The 17219-nt window shown below is 53.7% G+C and overlaps 4 protein-coding genes across 4 annotated transcripts; 1 reads left to right on the top strand and 3 right to left on the bottom strand.

Moving 5' to 3' along the window:
• Window positions 1-811: 811 nt before the first annotated feature.
• PHYSODRAFT_323381 (MDR type half transporter) lies at window positions 812-4701 on the top strand (the record flags this gene model as incomplete). Its single annotated transcript, XM_009518911.1, has 8 exons — window positions 812-3148; window positions 3232-3404; window positions 3616-3778; window positions 3817-3873; window positions 3954-4118; window positions 4273-4357; window positions 4431-4488; window positions 4554-4701. The coding sequence occupies 8 exons, from the start codon at window positions 812-814 to the stop codon at window positions 4699-4701; spliced, it is 3186 nt and encodes a 1061-aa protein (XP_009517206.1).
• A 414-nt stretch (window positions 4702-5115) lies between these two features.
• Window positions 5116-5648, bottom strand: PHYSODRAFT_284536 (hypothetical protein). Its single transcript, XM_009518910.1, has 2 exons — window positions 5444-5648; window positions 5116-5362 (listed from the first exon to the last, which is right to left on the bottom strand). Exons 1-2 carry the CDS (start codon window positions 5630-5632, stop codon window positions 5234-5236), a joined length of 318 nt encoding a protein of 105 aa, XP_009517205.1. The 5' UTR covers window positions 5633-5648; the 3' UTR covers window positions 5116-5233.
• A 326-nt stretch (window positions 5649-5974) lies between these two features.
• On the bottom strand, window positions 5975-10786 carry PHYSODRAFT_474012 (hypothetical protein; the record flags this gene model as incomplete). The annotated part of the gene is made up of 4 exons (XM_009518909.1): window positions 5975-6637; window positions 6705-6908; window positions 6948-10586; window positions 10658-10786. 4 exons carry the CDS (start codon window positions 10784-10786, stop codon window positions 5975-5977), a joined length of 4635 nt encoding a protein of 1544 aa, XP_009517204.1.
• Window positions 10787-11868: 1082 nt separating this feature from the next.
• On the bottom strand, window positions 11869-12651 carry PHYSODRAFT_469077 (hypothetical protein; the record flags this gene model as incomplete). The annotated part of the gene is made up of 1 exon (XM_009518908.1): window positions 11869-12651. A coding segment is annotated over one exon (783 nt), but the record flags the coding sequence as incomplete, so codon positions are not given.
• Window positions 12652-17219: the final 4568 nt, after the last annotated feature.

Genomic DNA, 17219 nt, shown 5'->3' with positions numbered 1-17219 from the left:
TAATAATCTTGAGGCTAATCGATGTGCCCCAGTCTAATTAGTAGGTCGGATTTAGTAAATCGGCGATCATAAAATTTATGAGGGATACGGTTTCAAACGAAATGATGCTTAGGCGCCATTTGGAGTTTTCGAGATAATCGCGTTTGAAGTTGACCATTTTCGGAAATAACAGGACATCAAATTTTTGAAAGTGAAAAGTACATCTTAAAAGCGTCAAAACACTCTTATTCGATTGCTTTTAGCGCGAGCTTCCCGATAATATAATGTGTTAAAATTGAAAAAATATTGAGGTCACACGCCCCAAATAAAATCGGGAATTAAGGGGGGTCCAAAAATTGAGATAACGTTTCTAGACCGATGTCACTCCACGAGTTCTTAACATTTTTGAGCGTTCGATAGCTTAAACGAAGTACAAGACACGCATCTTTCGATTGATGCGGTGTTAAATCGCGATTCGTACTTAGGTTCTTAAACATCTTTTCGTTTGAAACCGTCTCAAATCGTAATAAGCCACTAAATTGGCCGATTTACAATCCAATAAGACAGTCTTATCGGTTTTCACAATACCCCATACCACATTTGCCTTTTTAACAGCCAAGTCGGTGGATTGACTCCGTATCATATATAGTAATATATCAGGTGTGTCAGGTATCATTTAAGACAGGATGGATGAGTGACCAACATTCGTCGCATGAGTACGTCATCTTGAATGAGCCAATCAGGTCGCTTCAAGCGCGAGCCATTTTGCAACGGCCGGCGGTGTCTTCAGTTTCAATTCAACCGCTCAAGTCGCACAAGTCCCTGCGCAACAATGACGACACAGTCGTCCGCGAAGGAGGCCACGCCCCTGCTGGGCAACGTGAGCGAGCACCTGGACGCCAAGGAGAAGAAGAAAGCGTACTCGCGCTGGCGGGACGACGATGCCGATGATGACGACGGCAGCAGCAGCGGCGACCCGCTGTCCCCCAAGCGCCGGCGCAAGTCCGCGCAGCGCCAGATGCTGTGTCTGCAGTTCAGTCTCCTGCTGCTGCTCGCCTGGGACCTGGCCAGCCTCCTCCTGGTCTGCAGCTTCAGCCTCGGGGGCTCGGCCTTCACGCGGCTGCGCTGGCTGCTGGACGTGCATCAGACTCAGTGGCGCTTCTGGGGGCTGCCCGTGTGGGCCACAGTGACCAAGAGCGTACTGTTCCTGCTGGCTACGCGCTGGCCCGACGCGCGCGTCGTCACGTGGGTCGTGAACCTCTTCTGCCTCGCGTTCCTCAGTGTGTTGGCGGTGGACGCGTTTAAGCTGGACGCGATCTCCCGCCTCGACGAGGAGAAGCAGGCTCTGGTGGACGCCAACGTGGCCAACTCCCTGCCGCTGATCTTTACGGTGCTCGAGGTGGTCAACTTGAGCTTCCTGCTTGACTCGATCAGGACCTCGCCGCCGGCGGAGAGTGAGACGCTGCCTCAAGTTGCGGCGGACAAGCCCACGGAAGCGCCCAAGCCGCGCGGTATTTCCTTTGTGAAGCTCGTGTACATCTTGAAGCCGTACTTCTGGCCCCATGGGTTCGCCAACAAGCTGCGGGCTGCGAGTACGTACCTGGTGCTGATTCTGAGCAAGCTGGCGAATCTGGCGGCGCCGTTGTTCATGGCGTCGGCTACCAATTCGCTGGTGGCGAAAGATATTGGTGGCGCTATCCGTGATATTGCCATCTTCAGCGGCCTCACGCTAATCTCCAAGCTGTTCAAGGAGATGCAGTCGCTCATTTACCTCAAGGTGAAGCAGACGGCGTACATTGAGCTGGCGACGCTGACGTACGAGCACGTCCAGTCGCTGTCGTACGACTGGCACGTGCAGAAGAAGCTCGGCGACGTGCTGCGCTCGATGGATCGTGGTGTGGAGTCGGCGAACAGCGTCGTGTCATACGTGTTCCTCTACCTGATTCCTACCTTGGCCGAGTCAGTGGTGGTGATTGTCATCTTTGCGATGCACTTTGAGCTCGCGGGGCTGAGTTTTGTCGCGTTCTCCAGTCTGGTAGTGTACGCTTACCTGACTATCAAGATCACGCTTTGGCGCAAGAAGTACCGCGAGGCCTCGATGCGTCATGACAACGAGTACCATGACAAGGCTACGGACGCGCTGTTGAACTACGAGACCATCAAGTACTTCGGCAACGAGCGCCACGAGATTGACGAGTACTCCAAGGTGATCGAGAAGTACCAGCGATACTCTGTGTCCGTGCAGGCTTCGCTCAGCGTATTGAACGGCTCGCAGTCGATTATTATCCAGGCTACCGTCTTGGCAGCGCTGGCTCTGGCAGCGCCCCATGTGGTCGATGAGAACAGCGGACGCAGAATCGACATTGGTGCTTTCGTCGCCATCTCCGTGTACCTCACGAACCTCTTTGCACCGCTCTTTTTCCTTGGTGGTATCTACAACATGGTGATTAACTCGGTCGTCGACATGAAGAAGCTGAGCGAACTGCTCTCGGTGGAGCCTGACATCGTCGATTCACCTGACGCGGTGCAGCTTGGTGTGTGCAAGTACGATTCCGAGAACGGCATTGATGTGGTATTCCGCCACGTGTCTTTCCATTATCCGTCGCAGCCAGCCACCACCGGCGTGAAAGACCTGAACTTTACCATCCCGCGTGGCACGACCACTGCGCTTGTGGGCGAGACTGGCGCAGGCAAGACCACCATTTCGCGACTGCTCTTTCGCTTCTACGAATGCAACGCGGGTAAGATTTTGGTGAACCACCACAACATCGCCGCAGTGACTCAGCAGTCGCTGCGCCAGGCCATCGGCATTGTGCCTCAAGATACGGTACTCTTCAACGACACCATTCTTCGAAACATCAAGTACGGCAACTTAAACGCTACGTTCGACCAGGTCGTCGAAGCAGCTAAGGCTGCTCGCATCTACGACTTCATCATGAAGCTCCCTGACCAGTGGAACACAAAGGTTGGCGAGCGTGGGCTCAAGTTGTCGGGTGGCGAGAAGCAGCGGGTTGCTATTGCACGCACTTTGCTGAAGGACCCACCTTTCGTCATTTTGGATGAAGCTACGTCGGCGCTTGACACAGTGACGGAGCAGGAGATTCAGGCTGCTCTCAACCGTCTCAAGGCTAATCGCACGATGCTGGTCATCGCTCATCGTTTATCCACGGTAACTCGCTCGCAAACCGAATGGGAGATTTCTTACAGACAAGATGCTAACTCTCCTGCTAATGTGTATGTTCTCAACTTCAGATTCGCAACGCACACCAGATCATTGTCATGCAACACGGTGAGATTGCCGAACGTGGCACGCACGATGAACTGGTAGCGCAACCGAACAGTATCTATGCCGGAATGTGGGATGCTCAGCGCAAGCACGAAGGTGAATCAACAACTAGCGACCGGGAGGAAGCTGCTGACGCCGAGTAGGGTTGAGGCTGTGGTGCAGGAATGCAGGGAACATTTACTTAACTTTGACGTAAACACCGCCGATTTCCTATACACTTTCAGTGCAAGATATCGCCGTAAGTTGAAAAGTCCGAAGTGCAGCTTGAAGCCACCACCCCAAGCCTATGGCGGCCACGAAGTCCGCTGTTGTCAGCCGCGCTGGGTCATTTCCAATGTCCAGCGTGTCAGCCAGACCCGTGTGCGCGAAGTCGAGCGGTGGTTTGCTTTGGTGTCGACGCAGAATGGCCCCGGCATCGACTACGGCAAGGGCAAGACTTGGGTGTCGCTGGCCACGATCGCTGCTGAGCTCAAGAAGTCCAACCCCAAGAAATACCCCAACAAGAAGGTCGTGGTCGACGCCTTCTTCGGTGGCGAGTACCGCTTGCCCAGTTGGTGAAGCGCGTGCCGGACGACCAGTTCGCTGCTGAACAGCTGAAGTCTTTGCCCGTCGAGCTCGAGACAGCCAGCAAGTTGCCCAGACGCGGTGCGCTCGTCCTGCTAGAGACCGCTGTTAATATCCGCTGCAGTACCCTCCTCAAGACAACAGCAGACCAGGCGAGCCATTTGCTTGGATCTGCGACGGGGGTGGCGTGTACGTCATCGTCGTCTACGCGATGGTGCAATACAACGGAGAACCCCGCTACTACCTAATCGTGGAGTTTGGCAGCCCCGAAGACGATCTACAGGGCAAGGTGAAGACGGCCGCCAACAGGATGAAGCAGTAATGTGGGCTGTTGTGCAGTCCAATTTGTGCTGCACACTGCACCGGGGCAGGCGGTGAACTGCGAAAGGGAATTCAAGCGAAAGATGTAGCATCTTCGGCTGCATTTTGCTACAAATTACGAGAACGACCAGCAGGAGATCGAGCTGCTGCGGCTTGCTCCCGTGCAGATACTTCTCGCGGGCCGCGACCAGCTCCAGCAACTCGCTGGTGACTTCAGAACTGGCAGCTTTGTCAATGACACCGGAAGCAAGGCAGTTCATAGCCTCGTACGACTGTACAGGAGGCGAGGACTCCTCACCTCCTGAGGAGGGCGTCACAGCTGGACTGATGGGCTTACCGTCGAACATTCTTCGCACCGCTTGCAGATAGCGACACATTCATGTTCATGGCTACGAATTTACAGGCCAGGGGCAAAAACTCAAGTACGCCCAGGCATTGTGGAGGAGGTCCAGGCTTCGACGAAGCGTCGAGGTGAAGAGCTTGCCGCCCAGCCAGCGAAGAAGCCAGCGGATGTCACGTTGATCGCGAATCTGGCCACGGAGACGCGCTAAGCCTTGGTGGCGGCGTGTCGGGTCAAAATTAAAATTTTGACTTTCACGTTCGAGCAGCACCAGCACGCGGAGTACAACAAGCGCCTGAAGGCAGAAATTGAGGATCTTAAATCTCAACTCGCTCATCACGGCATCCGATTAGAGAAGCTCAACTCTCAGCGCGCTCAGGACGAAGAACGATTTCAAGGAGTTCTAGCTGAAATGGAGCAACTCAAAGCAAAAGTTGCCGCATTGTGCACGGGTCCTCATGTTGCCTCCCAAGGGATCGACCTTACCAATCCGCTCTAGCCGCCACTACGAAGTTGCCGTTCAAGCATCTGGATTTGGGCTGTCTCGTTCATCCCGTGCAGTACAGGGCTTCAATGCTGCACCAGAACAGGTTTGCTACGAAGATCGAAATTTCTAGTTTAGCTTGCTAGTAGTGGGAAACGAAAGTGTTATTGAGTTTGTTGCTCCGTGCAGTGCTCACTCGAGACAGACTTCTCGGAACTAAGTGACGGTGTCTCCCTTCTCCCTCCTATCTTGCAGCCGTTTACTCCACGTGCACTGGTTCGCTCGTGTCCAGCTCATTGAACTGGAAGAGATCCGTCTTCTCCGTAAGCGGTTCCATGTAGGTGAAGAACTCAGCGTAGTACGGGTTCGCCTGGTGGATTTTGAGGCTCTGCTCGACCAACAACCACATCAACAACTCAGTCAGCATACTATATCGGCATTCAACAACAAAAAACAATACGCAACGTACACTTTCGCGCTCGTAGCGCTCGATAATGGCCCACTTGCGTGTGTCGACGTGGTCCTGCATGACGTACCAGCCGACGACCTCGGCATCCTTCACGTACGTCTGCGAGGCCTCGATGAGCTTGTTGCGGATTTTCTCTTCGACGTCCTTGCCTTCCTTAGCGCGGAATTGGACAACGAGCGTGTAGACCATCTTGGATGTGGCTTGAGTGGAGTTTGGTGGCCAGTTGATAGCAAATTGCAGAATGACGTAGCTGAAGAGCAGAGCGGTGTGAGCTGCGATTGCTGCCATGTTGATTGCGTTCGTGTGATGAGGTAGACAACCTAGATTGACGAAGTGTTGACCACTTCCTTCTTGACCTTGCCCAAGACAGTAATCCCCGGCTCAACTTTCGCACTTCAACTTGGTTAAACGAACAAAGAGCAAGACTGTGCCAATGTAAATAAGGCGTTGCGAATCATGACACCGTCGACGCCCTAGCTCTTCCGCAGCGAGCCTTTTGTATCCGATGATCTATTATACCTAATGGGAGCTTTATACGGTCAGGTCCTCGATGCCTGACGAGCTGCAGCGTTCAATGCGCGTGATGTCCCAGTCTCGGTCATCCGTCGGCGAAAACGAGTTCACTGCTGCTAGCGTTTCGGGTGAAAACATCCCAGGGGCGGCAGGTGACACGGCCGGCGAGCCGTCGGAGAGTGGGACGCCACGACTCGCATCCACCTCGAGGTTGTGCTGCGGGTGCTTGCTCACGAGCTTGTCCATGGCCTGCCGCATCAGGCGGATGGCGGCCTCCTTGGTTGGGTCGCTCGAGCCGCGCTCCTGCAAGATCCGAAGCACGTTCTCATGGCTCTGGATGGAGATCAGCAGCGCCTCAGAGAACGACGCCATGTCGATATCCCCCAGATCCAAGTCTTCCGCAGGCGTCGCGACGAAGTTGGCCAGGTACACGTCGTGCAATACCAGCACGTCTGTCAGCTCTGGGTACTGGTACCGGAATGAGTCGGCAGCTACGAAATGCTCGGGGTCCCAGCGTGGCCACTTCTTGGCTGCAGCTGCAGTTTTCACCTTCGCCAGCTCTGCGGTGATGCATTTCTGCAGACGTTGCCGCATGCTGACTGTCCATACCAGCGTTGCAGTGCTGATATCTTCGGTGGTTTGTAGCTCCAGAATGAATTGATCTGGAGACGTACGCAGTACCTAAGCAACAACGACGTTAGCATGGCATAACGACAAAGCATCATGGCAAAGCGATGAATCGACGTACTCGAACGAAGCTTGGCGTAAGAAGCTGGTACAGCACTTGCGTCGGTAATGACGGAGCGGGGGCATTTTTGGGCCCCAGACAAGCCCGCAATACCAAGGCTGCACTACGAATTGCACCGAAGAAGCGTGAGGGCACGCGCTGGACCTCCTCGGGTGGTTGGTTGGTGGCGTGACCATTGCCATCACTAGCTTTCTCACTTGTCTTCTCGACTTTCGTATCCCCTTCTCCGCTATGTTGACCAACTTCAGCATCGTCGCCATCGGAGGTATCGGACTCACTTTGGTCGTCTGTTACTGGTGATTCTGCAGAGGAGGGTTTCTCAAACTCTTCAGCAGGGCAGAACGCGACAATATCAATAAGTGATAGCAGCCCACCAGCAGCAACCACCAGGGCCCGAAGTTCATCGTAGTGGCATAGTCCACCGAGACAGCTCAGACATACACTTGCAGCGTCAATGTCCGCATACTGTGTGATGACTGGGCGTGACGCTAACTCGAGCAATGCGGTGACGACTTCAGGATTATTTGTGAGCGCTTGAATTCCAGGTTCGTGCTGCTTTGCCAGAAGAGATAGCACGTCTGTCGACCGATACAAAAGTACTCGCGCCATGTTCTGGTTACTGGGGTTGCTCCGCCGACGGGGGCCGAACACTTCAACTGTTTGCAGCAATTGCTGGAATGCCGGGCTGCGCATGCGTTCTAGTGCGTCAGCTAAGGCTTTCAAGCCCTTCTCCTTCAGGAACAGTCGACACGCAGCTGTGTTTACACTGCGCGACTCTGAGACAGATAACAACGCCACAAAGAGATCCAAAGACAAGATCCCACGAATTTGGTCCACCTCACTAAGCATTGATCGGCGAAGAGGTGCCAACAAGGAGTCATAGAACTCTGCCTTGATCTTGACCTCAGCACAATGTGAAGGGACGAGTCGGGCTAGCGCCTTTAATATCAGCACCTGGACCTCCCACGGCTCAGCAGCACACGAACCGCCACTACTGATTGAAGACTGGCTCACGGACGGTTGCTGCGGTGGTGAGGGTAACGGGCCAACACTTCCACCTCCGATATACCCGGACTTTCTCCGGCCAAGCACTACCAGCTCCTCAAACAGCGCATTAATCAGCTCGCTGTACATTTCAGGCGCCCACTCATTCAAAAATTCGCCGTCGCCTTCAATATAAGAGCGAAGAAAAATATTGCCGATGAAGAGATCGTCATCTTCATAGCGGTGGTCCATGTCATCCTCTGCAAAAGTATTCCATGACATGCTCGACTCCGATGATTCACCTGAACCCAAATATTTGTGCTTCAGATACCGATACAGTCGCACACGCTGCTTCCGCCCCCAGTTCACATCCGCGGCACGCTTTTGGGGTGAGTTGAATGTCTCCGCGAACACTTCCGCACTTACGGAATATAGCAGCCGTCCCATTCCACACCCACCAAACCCAAGCGCTTCGTTCAACAAATCGTTTAGTTCATTCGACGAAGGGCTTGAGTACGTTCCTTTAGAACCAGAGGCGCTGCGTTGGCTCGGAGGCTGCGCGCTACATTCTTTGAGAAACTCTGCAGCTGCAACACACATACCCATACCTTTGGGATCACAGCTAGCCAATAGAACATACACCAACGTAAGCGACCTCCAGTGACTGCTGTCCGTCGTTGAACTCGCATGTGACGCCACTGAAGATGGACGTGATGGCGATGAAGCTGACGAGAGGCGACTAGATATCCCCCCAGATCCAATAGCTGTACCATAGTCACCACTGTTATCCAGCAGCGCCAGCTGCTTCAACACGAAAAGTAACCGCGTTATCGTCACATGATCCAGAGTTTCCACTGTAAGTAAACGGCACAAGAACATTCGCTTGGGGCGGACGAGCCGCAGGACGAATTTAGCGCGCCGGACAATCGCCAGCAGAAGAGAAATACCAGCTCGAATCAATGCATCACGCTCGTTAATCACCGACACAGCGTCTTCCTCCAGTCCAGCGAGATGAATCGAGTCGTCCGGGCCCGCTTCGTCATCCGATTCAAGGGGCGTCGAAAGTGTTGCTAGCAGAACAGGGTCTGTTAGGACGCCCACAATGGTTCGCGTCACAGCGATGCAAAGCTCGTTGAAGCTTTCCGATGGTGTGTTGCGTGCTGTAACGATAGCAGTGTTCAAGAGAAGAAAACACTCGCGCACGAAAGCGGGCGAGTGATTTATGTGGTCCCGCAATAGCAGCAGTATGTACTGGGTGGGTAGTTGGCCATGAAATAGCATAGCATACCGTCTGATAACCAGTCGAAGACATCGCACGCACAGCAGCGCCCACTTTTCATCGTGCTCTACCGCAAGCTGGTCGGAGAGATGCCAAGCTAATACGACGGGCTCAGCAATCTCATACGTCGTCGTCAAATCAGCCACTTTCGGGATCAGATACTCCACAAAGTAATCGTTGACCACGAGCTCGTCATGCATGGACGGGTACTCCACATAGAACATCTCGTGATCCCAGCGCGGCACTTGCTCACCGAACTGGGCCACCTCATCGTCATCACCATTATGTCGCCGTCGCTCCAGGGACTCAATTTCTGCTTGCAAAGCTTCACGTAACTCGGCGCGCATCGACGCTCGCCAGATAAGTTCCGGACTCTCGTGTGTCCGTCGAACAGCCTCAATAATTTCTCGCCAGTGCTCGCCTTGTGCGCGAGCGTCTCCCAGCCAGCGCTCGAATGCTCCGCCACCAAAATTCATAGCGTTATACGCGAGCGCCACGACGCGATTCCGCTTGTTCTCGCTACTTGCACTACTCGTGGAAGTATTCGACGTCGCGATCGATGTGCGTCTCGGCTGCTCGAAATCAAACGAAAAGTGCGGCAACGTCCGTGCACTGCGGGTCGCAGCAGCAGCTTTGGTTTGCGCCATTACAGTAGGAGACGTCGTAGTGTGCCGCGACATGAGGTCAGCACGGTTCTTCGCTGGGATGAAGAGCTCCACGGGGAAAATACGGTACATCGCCTTCTTCGAGCGAGTGTTGCCGGCGCAGAACACCTCGACGAGATCGACGCACAACTCGCGCCTTTTACGTTCTGCTTCGTCCTCGCTCTCCACCTTCTTCCCATTATCTGTAGCTTTCGTCTCTTCATCCTCCTGTACTGCCGCTGCGAGTGCGTACAGCAGCGCGCCGTACTCCCTCGCTGACTCCTGCAGCTCGTGGACCTGGTCCAGATCCACAATACGAAACAGCTCCTTCACCAGCCCAATCGCCAGCTCCATGACACTGTGCTTGCTGTCTCGACAATGACACAAGTCCAGCAGCGACACGCGGGCATTCATCAGCGCCTCCACCGCCTGCGAGCACGTCATCATATCCGTCGTGGCTTTCCTCGTCACCAGCGTCAAGTGGAAGATCTTGAGCACGCCTTCCAGCACGGCTGCCGCCTGTTCCTGCTGCTCGTTCTCCCCCACCGCAGCTCCGTATTGCACCAGCAGCGAGCGCAGCACTTCGTAGCCTCCCGCATCTCCGAAATTGCGTCGATTGGCGGCTTCGCTCCGGTCTGCAGCCTTGTCGCCGGGATCAAAGCCCGGACAGGGCTTGAGCATGAGCTCCAGCGTCTCCAGCACCGACAGCACGAGCGACGGAGACGGCCGGTAGAGGCACGTGAGGAAGGGCTTGAGCGAGCACTTGGCGCAGAGCTTGTAGAGCTCCCGCCAGCGGATCACGCGGCGGAAGCTCGTGAGGATGAGCCCCGTCATGTCCCGCCCATTGCGGCGCTGCGACTGCTCCGTCTGGTCCTGCAGCAGGCCGTGCACCACGTCGAAGAGCCGCCGCTCCTTGACGTCGACGCCCACGACGCTGCTCAGCAGGTTCGGGTCGGCGTCCACCGGCACCTGCAGCTACAGCCATATAATAGTGGTGAGAGAGATAAAGTAAAGTAAGATGGTAGACTATGGTAGAGCTCTGGTACCTCGAGCGGGAACAAGGCGCAGAAGGTGCGCAGGACCTCCTCCAGCTCGGTGCTCGAGACGTTGGCGCGGCGCAGCGACAGCACGTCGCGCAGAGCGCTCTTCTGCTGCGCGGAGCCGGCCTGCCCCATGAAAGGCGTAGCCGTCGAGAGCCTCTGGTGCTTGGTATCTGTGTCTTCTGGGATTGAAAAATGCAGGCTCGGCTCGAAAGGCACCGCTTCAAAATCCGTTTCGTCGAACTATAATGGATTGGAAGGGTGAGAGTAGGCATAGAGGTATTTTAATGAGAGATATAGAAGGGAGGCCATTATTTGAAGCATATCATGCACTATGTAAGGGTTTTGTGTTCAGCTTTTAGTCGAAACCTGATTTGCAGCGAATGGGTGCAACTCGGATGTATTGACATGAAGTTCATGCATGAGCCCCCTGGTGGATGGATGACTTACTTCTGCTTGGTGGTTGTGAGCTCACTCTGCTTGCTCTGGAGTACCAGGTCGCTCTCGGCGGACTCCGACCCCGACGTCGAAGTCGAAGTCGAAGCCGAAGCGGACTCTTCTTCCTCGACGGAGGTCTGCTGGAACGGCGAGTCCTCCGACGTCTGCTGCTGGAAAGGCGAGTCCTCCGACGTCTGCTGCTGGAAAGGCGAGTCCTCCTCCACGGGAGCCTTGGTGGCCTTCGTAGCCTTCGTGTTCTTGGTCTTGCCCTTCACCAGCACAATATCGTCGCTGCCCGACTCCTCCGAGGCGCTGGTCGACTCGCTACCCATGGCCGAGTCTATGTCACTGGCAAAGAGTTCCTCGCTGCCACTCTCCGAGTTTTCCACAACCGGAGCCTTGGTAGCCTTAGTTTTGGGGGCCTTCGTAGTCTTGCCCTTCACCAGAACCGCATCTTCGCTGCCCGACTCCTCCGAGGCACTGTTCGACTCGGTGTCAATAGCTACGTCGCTGCCGCTACCCGAAAGACTGGACAGCAACCATGTCAGGTCAACGGAGCTGCCGCTGCCCTCGAAGTACTTGAGCAACCAGTCCGAGATGTCGCCGACGCTAGAGTCCGACTCGCTGGCAAACAGCCGCGACAAATCGAGGCTGCCGCTCTGCGAACCCTCATCATCGTCATCATCGTTCGAAGCATCCGACTGCTCCATCGAGCCGGAAGCCGGACCGAACTTGCTGCCGTCGCCTCCAGCGAGAATGTCTTTGATGTAGTCCATGACGTACGTCAGGCGAGTGTAGATGCCGGCCTGCTCACCGCACTTGCTGCCCCAGCTCACACAGCCGATGATGATGTCGTCGTCGACGATGAGCGGGCCGCCCGAGTCGCCGTTGCACGTGTCCTCGCCCTCGCCGGTGCCAGCGCACAGCATGCCCTCAGTGACACGACCGACGTACTTCTCAAACTTGCCGCACTCGGCGTTCGAGATGACGGGGGTGGTAAGCTGCATCAGCATGGGGCTGCCGAGTGACCCGCTAGTCTCCGTCCTCCCCCAGCCAAGGACAGTGCCCATAGTACCGACCTTGTTGTCGGAGCCGTCCTCAGCGCACAGCTTGGCCATTTTGCGCTTAACGGGCTTCTCCAGCTTGAGCAGACCCACGTCGTACAGGTGCTTCGTTTTGTTGTACAGCGGGTGACGGAAGCCCTCAACAATCGGAACCGTCAAATCGCCGGCGCCACTGCTTGAATTCGTGCCGAAGGTGGCGGTCATGTCCATCTCGTCCGTCTTGATGCAGTGGCCAGCCGTAAGGATGTACTCCGGCGCGATCAGTGTGCCGCCGCAAATGTTCATATCCAGAAGCGCAATGCGGATGCTGGCAAGGTACGGGTACTTGTCGACGTCGGCCTCCGAGCCGCCGTAGATGCGGCTCTCTTCATTGGTGGTCAACCCCGTGCTCTCCACGGTGGTTGTGTCCTCCTCCTTCTTCGCGACGTCCGAGAACGAGTAGCCATACGTGGAAGCCGTCAACAAGGCCAGCGTCGTAACGAGTGTGCCAACCTTCATTCTTCAGCTGGAAGTGTTGACGCTGTGATTATCTGTCGAGGAAAAGCCGAAGTGACCTGCTTGTCCGCGATTACAGCGGTTGGCGACCACATCCCAATCCGCTATCCGTCAACCAGACGGTGCTCGGGGCTTGCACCGGCTAGCATTCGCTGAGATTGGCAAGCCTCGGAGCTCCGAAGATCAGTGATGTACAAATCATCCATTTTTCACGCAAGTTCGAGGCCAAATGCATAGGGAACAAAAGTCAATACACGCAAGTTCTACGACTACAGTAGAGTATACAACAAAATGATCCAAATTTCTTCATTTTTTTCGTACTACCGGTACCGTATGCATTATCGGAAAGCTTGTGAAGTAAAGTACTTCACGCCATCTACGAGTGATTTTCACTAAACATTTATGATGGCCGGTTAGGGACGAAACCTGATTGGTCGACTTCAAACGAGATTATCTCGAAAGCTCCAAATAATTTCTAAGCATCGTACCGTATCATATGTATTGTGCCTTTCGGTCATTTTGCCGAGTCCTACGTAGGACTTTGGAGGTCAGTTAATCTGAGGTTGGTGGTCTCTAAATCTGAGATGCAAATCTCGGACGAGTCCGATGAGTGGTCTCCTGGAGTCTCTCCGTTCAATGGACTCCGGTTGGAGTCCAAGTCAAGCAATCTTTGTTTGGGGAAGCAAGCAATGCCGGAACCCGCGAAGGCGAATGACGACGACTGGAGTGTTTAACGTATCGACTGCACCGTGTTTTCTCTGCGTTTGACATCCACCGTATTAGAGTCAGCTCGTATGAAAGTCCTGCCACAAGACTTGGTAGGAGTCCTTCGTAAGACCTCAAACCCCGAATGCCGTGAAAATGGGCGACATTCGGGCTTTCGGCTGTTTGTAGGACCTGCGCAAGTGCTTCCATCGGACTAGCAATTCTTGGTCCCTACGAGAGACCTGCTAATCTGCTCCGATAACCTAGCCCCATCTTAGCAGGTAGCTGTTTTACACGTCCGATTTGCCAAAACAACTGAAAAGCACAATAAGTGTCTTTTTCATAAGGCCACTTTTCCGAATTTCCGCGCTGGGAATTTTGTATCTCGGTCGTGGGAAGGCGTGCGGGGTACCGTTGTAAAGCTGAGCATCTCCTCTATCTCGTTGAGTTTTTATGGGCGGTTTAAGCGCTCAATAGCGCGCGGCGACTGTTCAGAGAGGCGCAACCAGTTGGCTACCACTTTGGCTTATATTGCAGTTTGTATGGGCCTCTTTTTACTGTAGCGCTCGTACGGTGGTTAGGGGTACGACGCTCACTTCCGAAGTAGATATTTACTATTGAGAACGGCAACGACGGGGTATTTTAAATAGAAAGGTCAGCGATAGTTCGACAGTGTACTCACCAAAAGATTGTGTGTGCGGTCGAGGCGCTTGTTGATAGCTTCAGTGGCATGCTCTCAGGGCCGCAGCCATGGCAAAATTATAACTAGGTGTTGGGTTAAATCACTTAGGTCGCTTGATTAACCAATTCAGACCACGTGTACTTTTATAAGTAAATTATGAGGTCTACCGTATTCTAGATCTCATACTTCATACACCATATTATTGAAGTTGTATTGTTGTATTTTGTCTTAGCACCATTTCTCCCTTTTTGTGCGTATTTTTGGGCCTTTCTTGCCAAAAATGGTCACATTCTGTCGCCAATGCACATCTCTCCGCTATGAATGATGAGATATCTATGTAGTATGAAATTTGAAATACGGTACTTGTCAGTAAATGCCGACAATCTGCACAAAGCGAGCGAAGCGCTTCTGCTTGTCAGCTCGTGTGCAATGGATATTGTACCAGCGTATCTGGCACAATTCCTCATTCTTCAGCGGCTAGTAAATCACTACGCCCCTCTTTTCGTAGACACTCAGAAGTTAGGAATTTCCTCACAATTAACACATCGATAGCTCTTCCTCAGATGAAGCTCCTCAAAATAAGTAGCACCCCGCTGCGTCAACTTGCCCGTACTGACCACTCTAAAGCTGTTGCTTGTTGGGATATCATTCATGAACGCAAATAACGTACTACAAACTCTTTAGACCACCTTTCTTTTGTTTTCTGCTAGATGACGCTTAACGTTTCCGTTAGCTTTCTCACCTCCACATAAGTGGTTCGATGCATTACTTCACCAGATACATTCATTCTTAAGTCACAAGTAAGATGTATGTGGTATTACTCGGAAGTCAGTGAAGTGTACTCTCACAGTTAAGTAGCATCCAGGCAAGTGCACTACCATGAGGACGCGTATTAATGGGAGCATTGTGGATCAGCTAGATCGTCATTTTAGAAGTGACGTGGCCGACTTTGATGGGGCTGCCCCTGACAAGGGAGGGGGCTGGCGCCCCTCATTTTGGGTCTTGTGGTGTGGTAATACCACTTAAATTCTCTTCTACCAAAAGGTATTAGAGACACCAACAACACGCAAACCCGCAAAGGTAAGCGCTTATTGGATCAAAACCTGAAGACCAGGAACGATCCCTTACACCGGGTCGGTTGCAAGCGCCTCGTGTGCACCTTAGGTTATCTTCGGTCAACACCAAAACCTGTACCACTAGCCACGAGCTAAGCTAGGATACTATGTAGCGCTTTCGCGCAACCCCACTGCAGTCCCTCAGAAAGGAAGGGTACGGGCGTGTTAGGCCTTATACAGGGGGACCAAGGTAAAACCTCGGTAGGTAGACTAATACACTCAGGGACACTCTAATCCCACAAATATATACTGAACGATACTCTAATACCGTTCCTGCCTCTCCGGCCACGCCAACGCTTGGCGCTGCCAAGGAAACTCTCGGTCAATGCACGATAAGCTCCCCGACAGGCATCCACACGCAGCCGAGCGTGTCCAGGCACTACACTAAGCTAGCTACACTTACCGAAGTCGGACTTGACCCTTGTTGGCTTTGGGGGAAGACTGTCTTTTTATTACTGGGTTTTCTGAGGCCCTGGGGGCCTCGTTCTGGCCATCCTATGATGAGTCCTATGTCCCTATACAAATATCTAGTGTGAACGATCGCAATAAGGCGATTCCGGACACATCAAATGACGACCGCGGCTACACTAATAAGTGCGGCCGAAGTACGTAACTAAATGCATCTGTACCTAAAAGTGGGTACCATGAAGCCTCGTTCGGGGTTGTATTAGGACCCGACGAGGCTCCGGCCACTACCTGTCACTCCAACGAGGATAATGTCACCAGCTTAACCAAAGCAGCCACTTCCATCTCGCACTTGGCTGCTCCTTGATTGTACCTTGATTCTTGGGCGATGGGCAATCGCTCCGGTAATCTCCATTTTCCGATACCACAACTGCCCCCGCTTGGACACGAGCCTCAGCAACAGGTGAGCGTCTAGGCGCCTTCCGTCCGTCAACGTCATGGTTCATTCATTGCGCTTGCGCTTGACCGCTGAGACCGCCGCTCTCCTGGACCTTCAGTGTTCTGGTCCGGTACGCTGGGCGTTCTTGCTGCTCTTCGCCATCAGTTGGATCCTCGTTAATGACGCCAGCTTATCCCAGGGTGCTGTCGATGTAGTCACCGACACTTTGCAACGTTGGCTAGGGTCGCAAGATCTTTCATTACCTACCGGTGGTTCTGTTGGCGCTGATAATACGGTTCCGGTGCAAGATGCAACTGTGACCGAGCCTCCAGTGACTTCCGTCGCTGCTGAAGTGTCGGTCGACACACCACAAGGTTCCTCCAGTGATATTTCATCTTCTGCTAGGGCCACCGAGGATTTGAGGATGCCTGGAGCCGCTACGTAACGTGCATTCCGGTGGTCGTATGGTCCGACGTTGGTTGTTCGGTCGATGCCCCGCGCACTGCCCCTGGGTTACACCTTGGCTCCGTTTCCTCGATGACATTGGTGTCTGCTTTAGAAAGTGCTGCATCACCTGAGGGTCAAACTGAGCAGCATGCCCTGCCACTCTTCTGGCCGCAATACCAATCTACCGGAGTTCCGGTGGTCGTATGGTCCGACGTTCCATCGACATGCTGCTGACCGCCGCTCGTCACACATCGTCCGCATACTTCTCAGCGTCGCTGACATCTTCTGTAGCTAGTTCTGCGTCGTTCGATGGTTCAACATCAACTGCAGTAGTCAGGGAACGTGCGATGACTCGTCCAGCCTCGCACCATTACTACGTCGGAACTTCGGTGGTCGTAAAGGAGGCAGGTATGGTTGCCCCAGCTTGAAGCTCGCGAATCGCTGCACAGCCAACGTCGGTCACATCATCACTTGCTTCGTTATCACTCAGAGATAGTGTAGCTGTGTCGACCGTGGTTTCGTTGCCTTCGTTCCACAGTTCCATCCGGATTTTCCGGTGGTCGTAACCAATTCGGGTTGAGTTGCCTCAGTCTGTGGCTCGGCAACCACCGCACCAGAAACATCGGTCGAGCCTTCAGCTTCTTCCTCTTTGGCGTGAGAAACTGTACCAGTGTTGACCGTGGTTCGTGATCCACTTACAGCAAATACTCGGTGGTCGTAACGTAAGGTCTGGGTACCACAGCCTCCATCAAGCGACCCGCTGTGTTGCAATCACATC

Source organism: Phytophthora sojae, assembly GCF_000149755.1.
Source record: "Phytophthora sojae unplaced genomic scaffold PHYSOscaffold_1, whole genome shotgun sequence".
NCBI lineage: Eukaryota > Oomycota > Peronosporomycetes > Peronosporales > Peronosporaceae > Phytophthora > Phytophthora sojae.
The sequence above is the reverse complement of the archived record's forward strand: the minus strand, read 5'-3'. Positions and strand labels throughout refer to the sequence as shown.